This window comes from Simochromis diagramma, unplaced genomic scaffold, assembly GCF_900408965.1.
Source record: "Simochromis diagramma unplaced genomic scaffold, fSimDia1.1 OVJJ01000365.1, whole genome shotgun sequence".
Classification (NCBI taxonomy): domain Eukaryota; kingdom Metazoa; phylum Chordata; class Actinopteri; order Cichliformes; family Cichlidae; genus Simochromis; species Simochromis diagramma.
The window spans coordinates 486304-507420 of NW_024387230.1; the positions used below are offsets into that span (position 1 = coordinate 486304).

The following is a 21117-nucleotide window of genomic DNA, read 5'->3' on the forward strand; positions in this document are numbered from 1 at the left end:
CACATTTTTTTGACTGATTTATAGATCCATCAGCCATCAGCTGATCATGAGGACACAAGTCAGACTATTGATGAGCTGAAACAAACCCAAAATCTGCTGGAGGAGAAGAATGCAGAGATCAGGGAGATCAGGAAAAAGGTATACAGAAAACCCCCTTTTTAGCCTGGTGACCTGTTTGAAGACCAGAGACTGGGATTGTCTGATCTTTTGGTTTCATTTTGATCATCCTTTTCTTCTAGTTTGAGAACGAATTCAATAAAGAGAAGCGGAGACATAAGGAAGACCTGAATTCCCTGAAGGAGGAGCTTGAGGTCCAAATCAAGAAGGTTAATTCCTTGATTTTAATGTATTTATTATTCATATGATTTTAACTAAAACACAGATATAAAAACTATCTGAGAAATGAACTTGATTTTTTTGGGGGGTGTGTTTAGTGAGGTTAGACATCAAGGCAGCCAATATTTGTCCTCATATTTCCACACATAATCTACATGAGACACCCACTGGTCATTAACTATAAATATATTTTCTTTTTACTTTCAGCTTTGTGTCATGTTGGTCACAGTGCATTTGACAAACTATATATTTTTGGGGCATAGTAAAGGTTGTCATTACATAGATACTGTAAGTCACTTGAAAGTTTTATTCATTTCTGCGTTCAGTTTGTCAGATTTACATAAATCTTCGATTGCTAGCATTGTGACGCTGAAGTTGATTTCATTCTATAATACTGGACTTATATTTGTAGGAAGGTTTGAACTTTGAGAGTGTTTAAACGAGAGAGAGAAATGATAATGCTCGTGCTTGTCTGAGAAAAGTGTATAAAGTGTGTAGTGAGGGGTTTTACAGCCTTAAAACATATAAGAATATTATACAATAATTGTAAAAAAGTAAAGCTGACTACTTTGTGGATTTCGCCTATTGAGGGATATTTTTAGAAAGTCACTCCTGTGATTTCCAAGGAACCATTGTACTACATTTAAACACAAGGATGCTGAAGGTGCTGCTGTAGCAATAAAGTGTAGATACATTATTTATATGATGCAATACTGGTTTTTTAGCATTATATATTTTTTTTCAAATCGTAAAAACAATAAACCAGCTAACACTGTTAATGGTAAAAAAAAAAAAAATCAATGTAAACTTCCTTACATTCCTTCCAGCTTAAAGACAAGGTAAGTGAAGTCCAGCAGCAGCTGAAGGATGAACAGCAGAGCAGAGAGGAAGCTGAGAAGAATGCGCAGACTCTGATGAATGAATTGGAGAATAAGAACAAAGAGGTGCGTATTCATTACATTGAGATCAACATATGCACCATATCCGTGTGTTTTTCAAGGCTTTACTATTTGTTCAAAATCCTTTTTTGTTTTTTTTTTTTAGCTACAAGAGTCCCAGTGTCAGTTTGAGTCTCTCAAAGAGCAAACCAGAAGTCTGACAAACTGTGAACTGAAAGAAAGACACAAGGAGAAGGTCAGTGATTTTATAATCTACCCATCAATTCTGTATCAGTATTCACCTTTAAATGTTTTTTGTATAATCTAAAACTGTAAAATCTGAGATCTTTTTAAGATGATTAGATTCTACTTTTCTCTCTCTCTCTCTCTCTCGCTACACACATATATATATATATATATATATATATATATATATATATATATATACATATACACACATATATATATATATATATATATATATATATATATATATATATATATATATATTAGGGGTGCAACAATACACAAAATTCATGGATCGGTTCGGTTTGATACTTTGGTGTCACGGTTCAATATTTTTTTCGATACAAAAAAATGTTTGTGCCTTTTTAATTTCTCATTTATTAAAATTATGAATAGATATTTTAACTCAAAAGTACAGTTTTTAAATTTAATGTTGCTGAAACAACAAAAAAAATAAAATAAATAAATCTATCTGATCGAGAAATCACTCATCTTTAGAAATAGAGTTTATTACAGAGAAATGTCTCTTTCCAAAATAAAAGCTATACTATACGCTTCTTCTGGGCTATATTCTCAGCAGCATATTAAATGCATATGTGCAGTCATATTCGTTGTGTTCCCACTAGTGCTGTCAGCGTTAATCTTGTTAAAATGACATTAACGACATAATGCCGCAAATCTCCATTAGAAAGTTACCGCATATCGCTCCGTGTGTGGGGCTGGATGGCGTCAACACGTTAGCAAGCTAACTGCACTAACGCACTAGTTCCCACCAATGTAATTGAGATTGCGTGGCACATCCGACATACTGTTTTACTTTTGTCCATGATGCGCTTACTATCAGGGTCATGCTTCACATGAAAACCAAGATAGTTCTAAACGCCAGATCTGAATGAGGGTGGGGGAGGTTCAATTCCGGGTAGCGTTGAGGCAGTTGCCATGTTGCAACGAGCTTAGCTTCTGTCTCACTAGCTTGTGCTGCGCTCAGTGGATCTGCGCTCGACAGTGCAGCCTAGGCGGAGTAGTCGAACGCAGATCCACTGAGCTGTTGGTTAGCACTGATTATTTATACATGGAATGTTTTCTTTGGTTTTTTTTTTTTTTTTTTGGTTGTTTTAACTCTTGATACTGTATGGTGTCACTGAGAGGTAATATGCTTATCATGTTATCTCAGATACAGAAGCCACACCTACCTTGTTCAAATCAGATAATCCTGTCATTAAAGGAATAAGAATGCCCCCGCTGTTTCAGCTCATGAATTCAGTGGCTGCAATTAAATATCGGTATAAAGATAGAGATTGTTTTGAACTGTAAACCATGCAGAGATACCATAGTAAAGTCCAATAATAAAATATATGGAGGTGGCCGTGAAAAAAATAAGTCTCTTTAAAATTCCCAGATTGTAGCTGACTGTTAAAAAAAATAAAAAATCTTTCCTTTGTCTTGTTTTCTTCAGCCTGTAGTATATATTTGTATTGCAAGAGCAGTGCAGATTAATAACTGAGGCATGTGGAATATTTACATTATGCGTTGTGGGCTATATTCGCAAAAGTGTTTCCAATAATTTCACTACTGCATCTCTGTGGTCCCCAAAGGTAAGCTACTGCTATTATGCCTAATAACTAGAGCTACAAAAACATGAGTGTGGCCGCTAAAAAAACAAAGGATAGAGTCATTAGTGGAATTAATGAGCAGAGTAAGCTCACTGTAAGCTACGACTTTTCAAATTCATACCACAAAATGAAACACCAGACTGATCATTTTCTGAGGGTTGCACTACAAAGATAACTCTGGTTCTTATTGTGTGTATTTTTTCTTTGCATCATCTGCAGAAAACCAAAGAAGAAGCTGAGGAGGACATAAGAATGTGACATTGCTGGAGATTAAAAAAAAAGTTCCCCTGAATTGTATTTAACCCTTTAATGCCTAGTACGTCATATTTCATGCATAGCCTACAGTTTTTTGCCAGTTTTTGGGACTTCAACATCATCAGTGTGATTTCTTCCCCCTAAAAAAACACAAATAAATGGTACAATACATTTTTATGTAATTAAAAACACAGATAAGCAAATATGATACAAATTAACTGTCATATATGGAAAATGAAATGTGATTTATTGAAAAAATTACAAAAAAATTAACAAAAGGAGGTTAAAAAAAACACTATTTTCAAAAAAAAAAAAAAAAAAAAGTGTTAGCTTGGTGTCCTCTCTACAGGAAAGGGAAGAGAAGTTAAGGACACCAGAAACAAAATTGTAGACCTTCTCCAGGCTGGGAAGACTGAATCTGCAATAGATACGCAGCTTGGTTTGAAGAAACTGCTCGACTGTTTCTGTACAGTGTGAAGTTACTGGGGAAAGGAGCTTTGTTTCCTAATGCTTGTGTATAACAACAAAGGGGCTTAAGACATGGTGGTTTTTAAAAACATGCAAAAAGAAAGACAAAATGAAAAAATAAAAATAACATAAACAAAAGCCATGTTATTGGGTGTAGTGCTGTCTTACTTGTTTTCTGCTTTTTCTTCAGCTGCAGTGCTCTGAAATTTCCTGGTCACCTGAGTAAAACAGGTTTATGTTTCTAAATAAACAATCAAACCAACAAGTAGGCCTATGATGCTTGATCTTAAAGCCTGAGATATGACCTCTGAGATATTTCCAGGTATTTCCAATGCCAGATAACAGGTTTAACAAACTCCACTCAAAACAGATTAAATGTTTCCCTTTACTTTACTTTTAAAAGCTTAACAAACAAACAAACAAACAAAAAAAGATGCAAAAGATACACTGTCACAGATAAATATAGTTGTAATAAGTAATCAATCAATCAAGTAATCAACTACATTTATCTTTTAATACCTAAATCAGTTTTTGAACTACACCTCTGGAGTCTTTACATTATGTACATTTGTAATATAATTTTGTAGATTGCTGGTCAGTTGAAACACTGGAGCTCTTGCACTAAAGTGACCTGGTGTCCCACTTTATGTGGCATTTATAATTCCTTGTTCGATCCCAGGGTGCCCTCTGACCACCACCAGTAGGTAAACATGGGGTTAGTATCTTGCCCAAGGATATTTGGCATGCAGCCAGGAGGGAGCCTGGGATCGAACCCTCGACCTTCTGATTAGTGGCTGACCTGCTCTGCCATCTGAGCTACAGCCACCCTCACGCATATGAGAGAAAATCTGCTCACGCAGATATGTAGAGCCAAATACTGTCAATAAGGCCTCTGCAATGTTCTGAAGACAGTTAACCTTGTCAGGTAGTGATGTCCAGCAGGTGAAAATGCAAGCTCCATGAACACGCACAGCTGTGGATTCCAACTGCATCTGTAGTTCTGCAAACTTTGACCCCGACAGAGTCGAGGTTTTCAGTTCAATCAGCTGCATTTCGATGTCCTCTGTGTCCAGCCAGTTAAAGAGAGAAAAAATCCAGCTGCTCATTAAAACTTTCTGGTAAGAAAAGAAAAGAAAACTGGTCCATACACCTGAAAGTCCCGAAAACACATTGTGAATTCTGTCTACGGATGTATCCATGTACAGAGGCTTGCAAAAGTATTCGCCCCCCTTGAACTTTCCCACATTTTGTCACATTACAGCCACAAATATGAATCAATTTTATTGGAATTCCACGTGAAAGACCAACACAAAGTGGTGTACACGTGAGAAGTGGAACTAAAATCATACATGATTCCAAACATTTTTTTTACAAATAAATAACTGAAAAGTGGGGTGTGCGTAAAAATCAAAACAAAAAATCAGCCTGGGCATTTTGACTAGAGACCGGCCCACCAGGTATTACAGGAAAAGCCATAAAGCCTTTGGAAAAAAAACAAACAAACGCTGTTGTGACAGTGATGTACACTGTTTTGTTGGTATATGTATGATTTCTATACATTTTACATCAGACAAAAACTTTGGTTGTAAGATTCAGATAATTATTTATTGAATGCTAGACATTTTAAATGAGAACAAGAAAGAAAAGTATTTCTTTGTGCCCCCCTCTCCCTGTTAATGCCCTACCTGGCCCCCCTGGCAACACTTTGCTAGACCCGCCCCTGCAGTTACCAGCTGTCAGCTGCTTAGAAAAGGATCCTGGTGTTATTTGTCTCTCAGAAACAGTTCAGAACTTCCCTTCAACTCATTCATGTCACCTAAAAGGTAAACCTGTTTCTCCATCACCTGTTCAGCTCTGATGATTCAGTAAGGACATCTCCTGGTTTCATCTTCATGTTTCCCTCTCACCACATATCCAAACCGATATCATGACCAGCAGCTTTACAGCTGTGGCTCCAACAAACATCAGCTGATACTAGAAATTAATATTAAATAAATTCTAACAACAGCTGATCAAGCTTAAACGTGCTGCTGTTGTTTAGCGTGACATCCGCTGGTTTCCTCTTTCTGGTGCAAAGTGGGCGATAAACAAACAAGTGAGACGGGACTTGCGTCAGAAAAGCCGATCAGCTGATCATTGATCAGTTTCATGATTGAAGTAGAAACAGGAGAGGGAGGGGGAGAGAATGAGAGAAGAAGAGGCAGCTGTGCAGCAAAGACACAGAATAACTCCAGCTTTGTGTCTTTTACCATTGTAGCTAAAGTTCGGGACAAACTGTGTTCCTTTTCACCTCAATACGAAACACGTAATATTTTCTCTGACGGGTCGAATCCATTTTTACGGGACTACTAACTAAGCTTATGAATAGAATAAAGTTCATTATCAGTAACATCATAACACCCACCCAGCAGTTTAGAAACTCCGTCATGCTAGCTAGTACGCAGTATGAGTTATTGTAACTGACTGTAAAAAGTCAGCATAACGAAAATAAACTCCACCTAAACTTGGTTTATATCTGACTCAGATAGACTGCACTTCTTACCTGAAGTTCAGTTCACCTGACACTCGGACCGCCTCGGGTCTCTCCTCCTCCACCAAAAAAACGGAGTTATTTTTCACACCGGCCAGCACCTGGCCAATCCACCACCTTTCATTGTTTATACCGTTACTAAAACAAAAAAAAAAATTCATAAAAATGAAAAATCACCATCGGCCCACTGGACAAATGGTCGGTATGCCTGATGGCCAGTCCAGCTATGGTCGTGCCATAGCTGGACTGGCCATCGCGAAGGGGTCGGCAACCCTGGGCACGCGTGCTGTTGCTGACCCTTGGTCTAGAAGCATGTGGTTAACAAAGAGAGAAAACATGAAGCACAGATGAAGCAGCTGGAATAACAATAATGGGACAATAGAAAGGAACACCAGGAAGGTACAAAGGCTAACGCACAATAAAACAGTTCAGTTATCATTTATGCTTATTGAATTATTATTATTCATCATTCAATGCCAGAGGAGCATAGTTTGTCTGTTTATTTATTTATTTATTTATTTATTATCAAAAACTAATTTAAATCAGTAGTAACATTTTTGCCACATATTAACTTTGTTTTGTTAGTTTTTGTTTGTCCTGGAGACATGTTTGTGTGCACAAACAAAACAAAGTATGGACACACAAGAAAACATTTCATTATAGCACGGTCAAAGGTCAAAGGTCAAGGCCTTAGGTTTGCTCAACCAGACCATATCATTGGCATTACAAGCATTTAATGAAGTTTCCTTTTAACATGCGCACACTCAGATGAACTGATTGTTTGTCTGACATGCACAAATTCTTTTCTCATTAGACTTCTGAAAGAAACCACGCCTCCTGTTACTGCAGGTGAGTGTTTCCTTTAACCAGTGCTGAAGGAGTCATGCTGCACAGCCTCACTCACTGCAAGGAAGCAGATGCATCAGTTTCATTTATGAGGTAAATACTTTATGTTTGGTTGTTGTTTAATTTACTGTATAATAGAAACATAATGTGTGTCTCTGTGGTTCTAACTGACAGCTTTAAACTGTTAAACTTTTAGCCTCAAAAATGTAAAACTTTAGTTCTCATTTGCAAATTCTGTGGTGATTTAAGGTGTATTTGTTTATTTGTGAGGCAATTTACAACAAGCTTCATTGTAATAGTTATTATCCCTCTATGCTGTACATTACACAGTGTGTGTGCAATGAAGGCCATCTACAGAGAAGAAACAGTTTAAGCATAACAAATAATTACGACCTAATTAACATGAACTCTTACCCTTTTTTTTGAGTCAAAATAGATAAATCATTTATTCTGATTATAGTTAAGTGTTGATAGATCATCAAGTTGAGATAGGATGCTGTTTTTAAACATCTACATTTTTTGAGCACAACATGAATGCAGAGGTATATCTCTTTAATGTGACGATTTCCTTCTTGTTCTACAGAACAAAATGAGCCTGAAAAGCTGGTTTGGATTCTCAGTCAGCCCAGGTAACCTGACACAAGTATATTCAAATGTAAAGCTCAGTACTTGTTTATATGTGTATAAAAATACTTCAGAAAACTCTGCTTTTCTTCACTTACTATTTTTTACTGGCAGTTGGAAGAAACATTTTTGTTTTTGACATTGGAGATTATTATTATTATTATTATTATTATTATTATTATTATTATTATTATTATTATTATTATTACAGTAATTTTATTTTCAGTATTTTCTTTAATTATTCACTTCAGAGAATTTGACTTCTTCTCCAGTCATCTGCATCGGTGTTGTCGGTACTGTTGTCTCGGGGGCCGTTCTTCTTGTCAAATACAAGGTAAACAAAAGAAAAACAGTAAATCACAAATTCCTTTTTCACTTTTTCACAAACTAAACACTAATTGATGATTACCAACTTAGGTGTTGTTTTTTGAGAGAGCAAAAATGAAAATAAGACAGCTGACAGAAATTCAACTGAGGCTTTGAGCTGAAGAAAAACAATGAAACCAAACATATAAGTAAACAATGGACATTTCTTATGTCTACGTTAGATGAAGAAAGAAACAAAGAGAATTGTGTGTTAGAAGGAAGTCTAACTTGAACAACAAGGTTCAGTCAGAGATGAATCAGAAGCACAAAGCCAAGAGAGCAACTCAGGAAAAAGACAGGGGAGGAGAAAGAAATTGACCTACTACACTAAAAACTAATTATAAATGGTGTAAATATGAATGACAGTCATGGCTGTGAGTAAAGGCATGATAGTAGGACACACTTAGAAAAATGCAGAAATAGATACCACAATAAAATTACCAACCATCACATTGAGACTCTGTTGTAAGGCAAACACAAGTTTTTGCTTTGTTGACTTTTGACAGCTTGTTTCACTCTCTCTTTAGTGCCACTGGTGCCACATTTGTGTGTTCAAATCTAAACAAAAGTAAAGGTGCACAGATGAAAAGATTTTAAATAGTATGTACACTAAAAGCAAACCATTAAAAAAGCATAAAAAATCCACTTGCATAAACTGAAACAACTTCCTCGACATGTATGTACTGAGCTCCTGATCTTTTTAAACACAGAAGACACAAGCTGAACTCAAGAGGAAGGATGAGGAGATTGAGGTGCTCAAAAATGAGGTAACTCTATATAACAAATTAAAGCATTGTTCTAATCTGGAGGGAGTGCCCAGGGCAGATCCAGGACACAGTGGAAAGACTTCATGTCTCTACCAGCTTGGGAGCTGCTTGATGTTTCCCAGAGCTGAAGCAGGGAGCTGGGAAGACGGAGTTCTTGGCTTTCTTGCTTACACTGCTGCCCCCATTCTACAAGCCTGGATGAGCAGATGAAGATGGATGGATGTGATAATATGTCACGGCTCTCTTCATTTTTGACCTGAGACAGATTGGCAACTCTTCCCCCATTTATATGTAGCTATTAAGCTAAGCTCTGGGATAACCAGTATGACTAAAGTAATATTGATTCTCTCCACTTTTGTTAGCTTGAGAGACTTCAGTGGCTGAAAAATGACACACTTAAGGGGTAGGGATCACAACGGAAGTTCACCAAGATTACCTCTGCTATCAAAAGGATGGAGAAAGTAAATCTCAAATACATACACAAACCTTCTTGTACAATGTCACCACTGTTCCATTAAGTTTGTGTCAGATCACAACAGAAGTCATCTCAAGGGACTTATATGATGGGGAGGCAAAACCACTTAAAGAATGAAGCCTTTGTTAAAAGCAGAGTGAGGATAGGCAGCAATGTTTACTGTCTCTTCAGTTGGAAGACAAAGTAAACAAATCTCTACATAAATTTTATACATTTCTAGAACCAAATCATGTAATCTGAAGGTGCGTTGTAGGGAAAGGTAAAGATCTTTAGGTGACCCTGGTATTACAGACACAGCAGAAATACATTTAAACTTAATACAACAACATGGTTATTCATGTACAGTGGGGCAAAAAAGTATTTAGTCAGCCACCGATTGTGCAAGTTCCCCCACCTAAAATGATGACAGAGGTCAGTAATTTGCACCAGAGGTACACTTCAACTGTGAGAGACAGAATGTGAAAAAAAAAATCCATGAATCCACATGGTAGGATTTGTAAAGAATTTATTCGTAAATCAGGGTGGAAAATAAGTATTTGGTCACCTCAAACAAGGAAAATCTCTGGCTCTCACAGACCTGTAACGTCTTCTGTAAGAAGCTTTTCTGTCCCCCACTCATTACCTGTATGAATGGCACCTGTTTGAACTCATCATCTGTATAAAAGACACCTGTCCACAGCCTCAAACAGTCAGACTCCAAACGCCGCCATGGCCAAGACCAAAGAGCTTTCGAAGGACACCAGGAAAAGTATTGTAGACCTGCACCAGACTGGAAGAGTGAATCTACAATAGGCAAGCAGCTTGGTGTGAAAAAATCAACTGTGGGAGCAATCATCAGAAAATGGAAGACATACAAGACCACTGATAATCTCCCACGATCTGGGGCTCCACGCAAGATCTCATCCCGTGGGGTCAAAATGATGATGAGAACGGTGAGCAAAGATCCCAGAACCACACGGGGGGACCTGGTGAATGACCTGCAGAGAGCTGGGACCAAAGTAACAAAGGTCACCATCAGTAACACACTACAACGGCAGGGAATCAAATCCCGCAGTGCCAGACGTGTTCCGCTGCTGAAGCCAGTGCATGTCCAGGCCCGTCTGAAGTTTGCCAGAGAGCACATGGATGATACAGCAGAGGATTGGGAGAATGTCATGTGATCAGATGAAACCAAAGTAGAACTTTTTGGTATAAACTCAACTCGTCGTGTTTGGAGGAAGAAGAATACTGAGTTGCATCCCAAGAACACCATACCTACTGTGAAGCATGGGGATGGAAACATCATGCTATGGGGCTGTTTTTCTGCCAAGGGGACAGGATGACTGATCCGTGTTAAGGACAGAATGAATGGGGCCATGTATCGTGAGATTTTGAGCCAAAACCTCCTTCCATCAGTGAGAACTTTGAAGATGAAACGAGGCTGGGTCTTCCAACATGACAATGATCCAAAACACACCACCCGGGCAACAAAGGAGTGGCTCCGTAAGAAGCATTTGAAAGTCCTGGAGTGGCCTAGCCAGTCTCCAGACCTCAACCCCATAGAAAATCTGTGGCGGGAGTTGAAAGTCCGTGTTGCTCGGCGACAGCCCCAAAACATCACTGCTCTCGAGAAGATCTGCATGGAGGAATGGGCCAAAATACCAGCTACTGTGTGTGCAAACCTGGTAAAGACCTATAGTAAACGTTTGACCTCTGTTATTGCCAACAAAGGTTATGTTACAAAGTATTGAGTTGTATTTTTGTTATTGACCAAAATACTTATTTTCCACCCTGATTTACGAATAAATTCTTTACAAATCCTACCATGTGGATTCATGGATTTTTCTTTCACATTCTGTCTCTCACAGTTGAAGTGTACCTCGGGTTCAAATTACTGACCTCTGTCATCATTTTAGGTGGGGGAACTTGCACAATCGGTGGCTGACTAAATACTTTTTTGCCCCACTGTATTTTTCAGTTGGAGGAAAATGTAGACTTAGGGTCCAATCACTCTGTTCTAAGAATGAATCGTTGCAGAAAGACCTGCAGACCCTGAAGACAGAGCTCGAGGACAGCAAATCAGAGGTTGTCTTTTATTTCCTTTACCTCTGTACATTCAGTTTGATATCAAGTTATATCTCAATGCACTGAATATTTTTATATGACCCCCATCAACCTCCTTCTAAAGGAGGACTAGAATGAACAACATTTAGCTATTCTCTAGTGCTAAGATTGTTGCCAGTTGCTATAGAGTTAACATGAATGCTTGTTCACCAACCACCTGGCTTTCAGAGAGCTTTCTTCACTTCAGTTAACCGTCAACTCAACTGTAAAGTGATTTCTCATTTTGAAATAATGTTTCCCTTTGCCCAAGTTAAAAGACAAAGCAGATGAAGTCATGAAGCTCCGTGCTGAGAAAAATAGGAGCACAGAAAATGAAAAGGAACTGCAAACCATGAAGCTGAAGATTGAGGACAAGAATAAAGAGGTACATGATTTTGAGGTTACTTAGAATCATTCAAAGTGAGTACACTTACTCACAGGACATACACAGCCAGTGTTGGGGAGTAACGGAATACATGTACCGCCGTATTTAAAATACAAAATATGAGTAACTGTATTCCGTTACAGTTACCGTTTAAAAAGGTGGTATTCAGAATACAGTTACTTTGTTGAAATAAATGGATTACACTGCGGTACTTTCCTGTTTCATTTTGTCGCGGGTCAGGACTTTTTGAGTTTTGTTTGACAGCTACGTTCTGTCTTTCCAGGCGGCAGCGTTACGGTTGCCATGGTTACAGGGCGACACTCTCTCTCTCTGCGACTGTGTGTTTCCTGGGTGAGAGAGCGCCTTTTCGTTGTTGTTGTGCTAAGCTAACAGGCAGAATGCTACAAGCATAGCTCGAAAGAATGTAGCATCATGGGCAGTGTAGTCCGTGTTGCAGGGAGAATGGACTGCCATGCACGTTTTGGGTCTGATAATGCGAGGAGGGAGAAAAAGGGGAGTGGAAAAGTAGAGCTGTCATCAAGCAAAAACGGGAGCTGGAAGCATGTAAATATAATAATAACCACTTCAGCCAAGAAGAGTGCCTGACGAGCCCAGTTGTAAGTAAGCTATTAAGACTCGACTGTACACCGGTTCGTGTTTTCCTCCGAAAACAATAAGTTCCGTTGGAGCAGTCTTTCAACGCCTCTCTCTGTCTCTCGCAAGAAAAAGTTGACCCACACAACAAAGTAAAGCTATTTTTCGGCTACGAGCCGACAGGGACCCCCCGCCGTATTAGTCAGAGGTCCCTTTACTACAGTTCGGAGTCGCGGACCTTCAGTAATAGTAATAAATCACACAGCAATAGTACATTCACGTTGTTGTAAAAAGCATGATAATATATTAAGTAATCCAAAGCATTCAGAATACGTTACTGTCATTGAGTAAAGTAACGGAATACGTTACAGAATACATTTTGGGGCATGTATTCTGTATTCTGTAATGGAATACATTTTAAAAGTAACCTTCCCAACACTGTACACAGCAGATAGTGGTTAAAACATTTATTTCAAAACCTGAAACCACCACAGCATAAATCTTTTTCTCCTTACTCAGCTGAATGAGGAAGTATCAACACTAAAACGTCTACTTAATAAAGAGGAGCAGAAGAGGAGGGATATTAAGATGGACGTGCAATCCCTGAAAACAAAGGTGGAGACCAACGATAAAGAGGTAACTTCATTTTCATTTTTCTTTTTATTATTACATTAACCTTTTACCTTATATCTTTTATTTTATACATTCAGGTTTGAATTTTACTTCAAATACCAACATTTTTGAAGATGTTATATTTTAGTTGCAGTTTCTCTCTATTCAATGTCCTTTTTTGAAGATAATTACTGATGTTTAAAATAATTACATAAACTAAAATAATCAGGTTAAATATTTAATATTTGATTTGTTTAGTTAAATGTGTTCAATGTTTCTCTTTCCCCTGAGTTAAAAGAAAAAGAGGCTGAACTCTTGGAGCTCCGTGCTGAGAAAAATAGAAGAGAACAAGATGAGAAGGAGCTGCAGACCAAAAATAGGAAGCTTGAAGCCGAGAAGAAACAGGTTCATATTTTGTTCCTTAGACTTAATGTCTGTTATTCGAATGCACAATAAAAAGTTGACATGCATTTTCTTCTGTAGTTATGTTGTATGCAAATGTATCTCTACCATTTTCCCTCTCCTCACAGCTGAATGATGAACTAGCTGAAGTTCGAAATCAGCTCAGGGAACAGCAGCAGAAGAAGAAGGATGCTGAGATAACTGTAGAGACACTGAAGAAAGAGCTGGAAACCAACAGTACAAAGGTTATTTACTTCAGTTTTTTCAGTTTTAAGTATTATTTCATTAGCCCATTACACCATATATTCTGTTATATTGATTCTGTGTTAACTCATGCTTTATTAATCTGTTATAATTTCTCTCTGTAACCAATGATCTCTGTTCGCCACATATTTTGTTTTTAAAATTAATGTTGATATTTTTAATGTTGACATTGTCCTTTATTGTTATTATTTTTTGATGGCCACTGCAATTTTGTCTAAAATCTGAACGCAATAACAGCTTTATTCCATCATTTTGGTTGGTAAATATTTTCCCTATCATAGCTGAACTGAACAAATAGATAACCTACGCAGTACCTAACAGAAGCTTTTCTCTTTTATTAAGAATAACTCTGTTTTCCTTTTCTCCAAGGTCAACGATCTAGAGGCTGAACTCTTGGAGCTCCGTGCTGAAAAAAATAGAAGAGAACAAGATGTGAAGGAGCTGCAGAACATAAATATGAAGCTCGAAGCCGACAAGAAAGAGGTTCATATTTTGTTCCTTAGACTTAATGTCTAATATTCGAATGCACAATAAAAAGTTGACATGCATTTTCTTCTGTAATTATGTTGTATGCAAATGTATCTCTACCATTTTCCCTCTCCTCCCAGCTGAATGATGAACTAGCTGAAGTTCAACATCAGCTCAGGGAACAGCAGCAGAAGAAGAAGGATGCTGAGATAACTGTAGAGACACTGAAGAAAGGGCTGGAAACCAACAGTATAAAGGTTATTTACTTCAGTTTTTTCAGTTTTAAGTATTATTTCATTAGCCCATTACACCATATATTCTGTTATATTGATTCTGTGTAAACTCATGCTTTATTAATCTGTTATAATTTCTCTCTGTAACCAATGATCTCTGTTCGCCACATATTTTGTTTTTAAAATTAATGTTGATATTTTTAATGTTGACATTGTCCTTTATTGTTATTATTTTTTGATGGCCACTGCAATTTTGTCTAAAATCTGAACACAATAACAGCTTTATTCCATCATTTTGGTTGGTAAATATTTTCCCTATCATAGTTGAACTGAACAAATAGATAACCTACGCAGTACCTAACAGAAGCTTTTCTCTTTTATTAATTATAACTCTGTTTTCCTTTTCTCGAAGGTCAACGATCTAGAGGCTGAACTCTTGGAGGTCCGTGCTGAAAAAAATAGAAGAGAACAAGATGTGAAGGAGCTGCAGACCATAAATATGAAGCTCGAAGCCGACAAGAAAGAGGTTCATATTTTGTTCCTTAGACTTAATGTCTAATATTTCTATACATAAATAAAAAGTTGACATGCGTTTTTTCTCATCACAGTATGTAATCATGTTGTATGCAAATGTACCATTTTACCTTCCCCTCCCAGTTAAATGAAGAAGTAGCTAAATTAAAGCAGATGCGTGGGAAATAGAAGCAGATGTCCTGATGTCCTTCCTGAATGAAGGAGCTTGAGACCAAAGACATAAAGGTTTGTATCTTTCATTTAGATGCATTCACCAAGGTCTTCATTACTGATTTTTCACTGAAAGACAAATGTATTCAAATAACAAAAATTTCAAATTGGGAGTTCATCAAACTATCTTTAATGTGATTTTAGTTATTCTCTGTTTAAGTGCATGGAAATATATTGGTTTTATATTTGTACATTTTTTTTAATTTTGTTTCTCTTTTTTTCAGCCTCTCAGTCATTTGTACACATAGTAGGTCCCACCCCACTTACGTATGTTCAATTCATAATTATTAACTACTTTTATATTTTTACATCATTTTTTTATATTATACTACTTAGACATAGACAGTAGGGTTGTGGGTCAGAATGGCCTTTTAATCATGCCAGCTTGCATACTATAAAAAGTGCCTGCGTGTAGCTGTTAGGATGCCTGGGTCGTTGACCCAGGGTTTTTGAGTTTATTATTTATTATTTCTAGTCTTTGGTTTCTTTGAGTTCTGTCTTATGGTTTATGTCTCTGTCTTCTCTAGTTGCTCTGTCTCCCCTGTCAGCTGTATCCCCTTGTCTAGTTCGCGTCTCTGTGTGTCCTTAGTTGCTATATCCCCGTGTCTAGTCAGTGTCTGTGTCTGCCCTGGTCCCACGTCTCTGTTCCCTCTGTCGTAGTGCCTGCGTGTGAGTCTGTGTCTTTTGTTCAGTCTGTGTTATGTTTCCTGTTTTACTTTGAAAGTCCATGTCTGATGTTAATGTGTCTGGTTTTGCTTCCCCTTGTCTCGTTAGGCCTGATTTGCCCCAGTTATGTTTCCCTCCTGTTACCCATTCCCTGATTGCTCCCTCTGTGTATTTGAGCCCTGTGTTTCTTTGTGTCTGTGTCGTGATCTACCGTTTACCTAGCTGTGTGTTCTGTCAGTCCTCCGGTTTACGTTTATTTTGATTTTTTTCCAGTTATGTTATATTTTGAGTTTTACATTAAAGCTGTTTTGAGTTCACGATTGTCTCCGGAGTCTGCACCTTGGGTCCTATTCCTGTCTGCACACAGCCACTCATAACAGTAGCAGGAGATCTAGCTAATTTTTTTATTTCCTTCTAATTTTTTTGTTTGTTCTATTTTGTTTTAGTTATTTGTCTGTCATAGTAAATACCATTATCATACACGTATTGAGAGTGATCTAAAAGTTATATAGTTATACTCAGAGTTTATTCATTTATTTTGAATTGATAGTGTCATGAAACCATCCTAGAATTGACCATGAGAACAATAAAATTACCTGTTTATCTCTGTATTGTTTTATTGTACAGCCCAGTATTACACTGCAGTTTTTCATCTTTGAATCTTACAGTCAAGTTAAATGTTATACATCTTGTAATCGTATGCATCATAACATGGATTTATAACAAATTATGTTGTGGGTGTGAAAAGTGAAGCCAATTAAGCAAAGTTTGTTCAACTTATATTAATTATAATGACCAGCAGGGGGAGACTACTGTGCAAATAAACGTACTCAGCTGTAACTTATGTAGTCATTCATTACAGATTAACCTCTCTTCTTATATTTCCTTCTCTCTCAAGTTTGAAGATAAAATAACGGAAGTCCAGCAGCAGGAAACAGATGAACAGCAGAGAGAGGAAGCTGAGCAACAAGGGGAGGTCCTAAAACAGGAGTTGGAAATGGGATTTACTTAACATGTGTATATTTGTAAAATAGATGCATTATTAATTTAGGAATTAACAACAACACATTTTTCTTTTGAACATTCATAATAAGCAAAAGGTTTTTTTGTTAAAAAGAAGAAAAATATAGTTAAAAAGTATAGTTTATACATGCAGCTGAAAACCATTCACTCCGGAGCTGTTCATCCACACACCAGCAGCAGGGTCCCTGCACAGTTGAATTAATATAACACCGTGCATTGTTTGCACAAAAACAAACACATACGATAAATGTTAGTAACAAAATAGATAAATAAAATTTTTACAAAAGACTTTTTGTCATTGTCCTCCAGTCCTCTTGTGCTCACTCACTGTGGATGTGCATCTGTATGTACATAGTGCTACATGACAGTATGTACAGATGTTTTTTTTTTCTCCAGACCTAGATGGACAATTTACTTTCTACTCATTCTTGTAAGGGAGATTATATTATGTACGTTTTTTTTTTTTTTTTTTGTATCGATCTACCTGTTTTGCCAAAATAAATGTTTTGCATTATTATTGAACATGAGGTCAAAGTATATCAGAAAATCAGCTCAGATTTGAAAAAAATAAAATAAAAACACAAAACAAAACCCAACAACAACCCACAATACCTCATGAACTGACAATCCTATTTTATTGGTAGCTTTCCCTTCACTCCACAGCCATGCTGAGGCCTTCTACTAAAAGTAGCATAGCTGTTATGTATAGGTCAGACATGAGTGAGAGAGATAAATTAAAGCCATACTGGCTTGGATGTCACCTCAGGTCCCTGGTCAGGTGTTGGGGAACCAGGACAACAATGTTGAGAAGTGGACTACTGGACTAAGAAAGTATAGACAGGGACAAGGGATTAGAACAGCCTAATGATCCCACTACTGGCCAAAATAAAGGCAGTGTGTAGAGAATTTTTATAACTATTGGCAGCAGGCTGTCCATAAGTGAGGGCTTGAAGACTGCCAAGCAAAGACTCTCAGAGATTTGGGAGTCTTTGCACATTTGGGAGTCTTAGCTTGAGAGTCAAGGCTGGAGAGATGGAAGGCAGGAGAATGAACCAGCTGTACTCTGAGTTGCAGGGGAACAGGATTCCTGATCCAACCCCACCAAGGCTGGAGATGGAGGGATACTGAAAAGGGATATGAGAGAAGGACAGAACACATAACAACAATTTTTATTGGCTAGTGGATCACTGAACATCAAACTGATAGACAGTGATAAACACAGAGACCTGAACTGATTCATGCCTATTGGCTAAAGAAGCTGACTGCACTCCAAGAGCATCTGGCAGCACAAATGAACCTATTAGCCTATAAATGAACCGCTATTAGACCAGGCCAGACAGTCCTGATCTCCAAGAATACCCAGAAGAGACCACTGCCATCCAACTACCTAGCCAATAACCTGATTCAGTATCACATGGAAGCCTTCTGTCAGCCATCATATCATTTAAGATGAACAAGCATACTGGCATGGTTCAATACACGAGTGGAGCACAGAAAGGAAGTGGCAGGGGTAAACAACAGAGCAAGTAGCCTGAGACTGCAAGAACAGACCTAACAAACCCACACCATGGATCCTGGGAATGTTTAGAAATGTATGGACAAACATTTTAATTTTTTTATCTTGTCAGATTTTTAAATCAGAATTTCAAATGCACTGTGGTGCCAAGACTATGTTTTCCAAGAACAACTCGGTAAAATCCTATAGGATCGTTTATTCACGGAATCTCTAAGATTATTATTATTCTTTTCTACTTCTTATTTCAGTTACAAATATGTGACAATGTCCTAAGGCATGAAAGGCTGGAGGAAGAAAGGGGCACATTTAATCACAATCATTTCAATGATGCTGAAATTATCATTGTTTGGCAAGTTTCCGTGTTAGCACGAACAATGATCTGCCAACAGATCTGTATTGTTGTGTAATGGTACATGTAATGCAAGACTCTTCAATTCTGCTTTTTAAAGTTTTATCTGCTTTTTAGTTCACACACTTTATTTGTCTTTGTGATGAATGACATCTACATCTACAAATACATTTATCTTTGTATCACACATTACTCCTTGCATACAGGTGAAGAAGGGCACTAATGCTCTCTGCTTTGAAATTCTATGACTTGTAACATTGCATTTAGTTAATAGAACTGTTTCCTTGTACGGTGTTTAGAAGACAGAGGGATTAGATGGATTTTAGCAGTTTTACCCAGTTTTAGCTACCTGCACACAATAGTAAGTGTTCAGTGGACATTTAGGCAGATTTATGTATACATTTTAGCTTATGTGGTGGAATTCTCTATTAATACTGTCTGCGACATGGTCAGCTGTGGTCAAGCTATTTAATTACTGCATAAAGGGAAAGCAAACAGAACATGAAACATCACACTCATACAGCCAGGAGAGCTCTGAAATCAGAGTTGTGGCTCCCACTCCTTTAAGCACTCCAAGGAGAAGGCAGGAGTCACAACTGATCATACCACATATCACAAGGCTCGCGATGACACCTAATGGAACAAGGGGCATGCGGTTTTGTGCCCTTGGCGTTAGCAGCAAATGCAAAGGAGTTGCCTCTCCATCAACTGAGGCTGAAATAAGTTCATCTAGCTTTAGAAACTATTTCACTGTTACAGTGCCACAACAAAGCATATGTATAAGCACTTAAACTCTTTAAATGAGAATTATAGAAATTTTCCATTACGCGTCACTATATTATTTTTATATAAATGTTTATTTTAGGTAAATTGTGCTCATACAATGTTTAATAAGATGTCAGTAGTAATATACCCTATACTTGTTTTGCCCCCACCCCTCACCCCCACTTCCCCTTCCCCCCTCACCACTTCCCCTTTCCCTAATATACCTACACTTTTTTTGCTCCCCCCACACCCCCACTTCCCCTTTCACCCTGCGCGTGTGTGTGTGTGTACGCGTGCATGTCCCCGTAGTAGCCACTTTTGCACGTGCATGCAAGTTCAGGGGTCATATGAGTTCACGTGTGTTTAATAGCGTTTTATTAATGAAACCATTATGTGTTTTAATTAAACTCTTTTTAAAGGATTGTATAGGTCTCAGAGCTCTGTTATTTAGACATAGATGATTTAATTTAACTAGTTTAGGGGTATTTTAACTAGTGGATCATTTTGCTTTTTCTTTAGTGCTTTGAATCACACAGAGGCTAATAGTTTATTAGTTTATTAATACATACAATAAATGTGATTCTGATTCTGAAATAAAACCTTTGTTAAGTTCAGTCCTGCCTGCGTGTCTGCAACTCTACTGGTCACACAGAGTGCTGCCTGACAGGGACCTCAATTAACCTAAAAAGTTAAATGTCAGAGTGAGCAATAACATTTGTGAAATTATGTCTCAACTTCAATTTTAAATGATATCCACAAAGCTCCAACTTCCTCAAAATGTCACCAGTGCTGTTGCTTAACGGTTTATATGATAATTAGTTTATCCACAAGTCACAGACGTTGGCATGCTTTTCTTGGTTATCTCTAGTTTGCATGGTAAAATGAATAAGGGAAAAAGTGTAAGAAGAAAAACTACCAGAATATGTCATACGTTTAGTAAATCTTTGGAGAAATGTTTTGAGATGTTTCTGTCATGACATATTTTTTTTTTCACGTGTTTTCAGTTTTTGTGTAGTTGTCACGTTTTTGTTTTGATATATTTGCTCAGATTAATTTTAGTCCTCATAATTTGACATTGTGTGCTCAGCGCACCTGAGTTTCCTATCTTAGCTTCTAGTCATCGTTCTAGTTGTGTAATATTTGTTATCATCTTTTTTCAGTGCTATCTTTGTTTTGTTTTTTATTTTCTTTATTCGGGTCTTATCTGCTGGTCCCCGTTTCTGTCTTCGCTCTTTCCTTGAAATCTGCCATGTCTCCAGTTTGTTTCTTTGTTGTAATCTTTCTCTTAGTATCATTAATTTCTTGTTTTACTTCTCTGTGTGTGTTCTTCCTTTATTGGCGTCCAGTTTTAGTTCCTCCATAGGCATTTTGTTAGTTATCCCCATCTGTGTTCTCCCCTCTTGCCTTCTCCCTCCTTATATTGTCTCAGGCCTGGCCTTTGCTCCATCTTGCTGTGTATTTTTTTTTTTTCTTTTTTGTTCCTTGTAGTTTCCAAGTTTCCTCATTCCTTAGTTTGTAGGTTCTACTTCGCCTAAGGCTTTGATTATGAAATTCATATACTTTAGTTCAGCAATAAAACAGTGCGTTTTTCATTTTTCATATTTTTATTC

At 37.5% G+C, this 21117-nt stretch overlaps 2 protein-coding genes across 3 annotated transcripts in view; both read left to right on the plus strand.

Moving 5' to 3' along the window:
* LOC120746869 (myosin heavy chain, clone 203-like) overlaps positions 1 to 21117 on the plus strand; it is a 94144-nt gene that overhangs the window by 4506 nt on the left and 68521 nt on the right. The gene's annotated exons all lie outside the window — the stretch shown is intronic.
* Positions 7151 to 17165, plus strand: LOC120746835 (M protein, serotype 2.1-like). Of its 2 annotated transcripts, XM_040052336.1 has the most exons (15): positions 7151 to 7265; positions 7756 to 7801; positions 8048 to 8130; positions 8873 to 8929; positions 11421 to 11468; positions 11758 to 11871; positions 12985 to 13101; positions 13369 to 13482; positions 13608 to 13724; positions 14113 to 14226; positions 14352 to 14468; positions 14857 to 14970; positions 15102 to 15203; positions 15413 to 15455; positions 16753 to 17165. In XM_040052336.1, the coding sequence occupies exons 2-13, from the start codon at positions 7762 to 7764 to the stop codon at positions 15144 to 15146; spliced, it is 1080 nt and encodes a 359-aa protein (XP_039908270.1). In that variant the 5' UTR covers positions 7151 to 7265; positions 7756 to 7761; the 3' UTR covers positions 15147 to 15203; positions 15413 to 15455; positions 16753 to 17165. The 2 variants fall into 2 exon arrangements, with proteins under 2 accessions (XP_039908270.1, XP_039908271.1); XM_040052337.1 differs by lacking the exons at positions 7151 to 7265; positions 7756 to 7801; positions 8048 to 8130; positions 8873 to 8929 and adding an exon at positions 9144 to 9742 and having other exon boundaries at positions 11350 to 11468.

Coding starts and splice junctions, on each gene's coding strand:
- LOC120746835 (XM_040052336.1), top strand. CDS start 7,762: ATGAGCCTGAAAAGCTGGTTTGGATTCTCAGTCAGCCCAG. Junction 7,802..8,047: donor TGGATTCTCAGTCAGCCCAG/GTAACCTGACAC, acceptor TATTCACTTCAG/AGAATTTGACTTCTTCTCCA. Junction 11,469..11,757: donor TCGAGGACAGCAAATCAGAG/GTTGTCTTTTAT, acceptor CCTTTGCCCAAG/TTAAAAGACAAAGCAGATGA.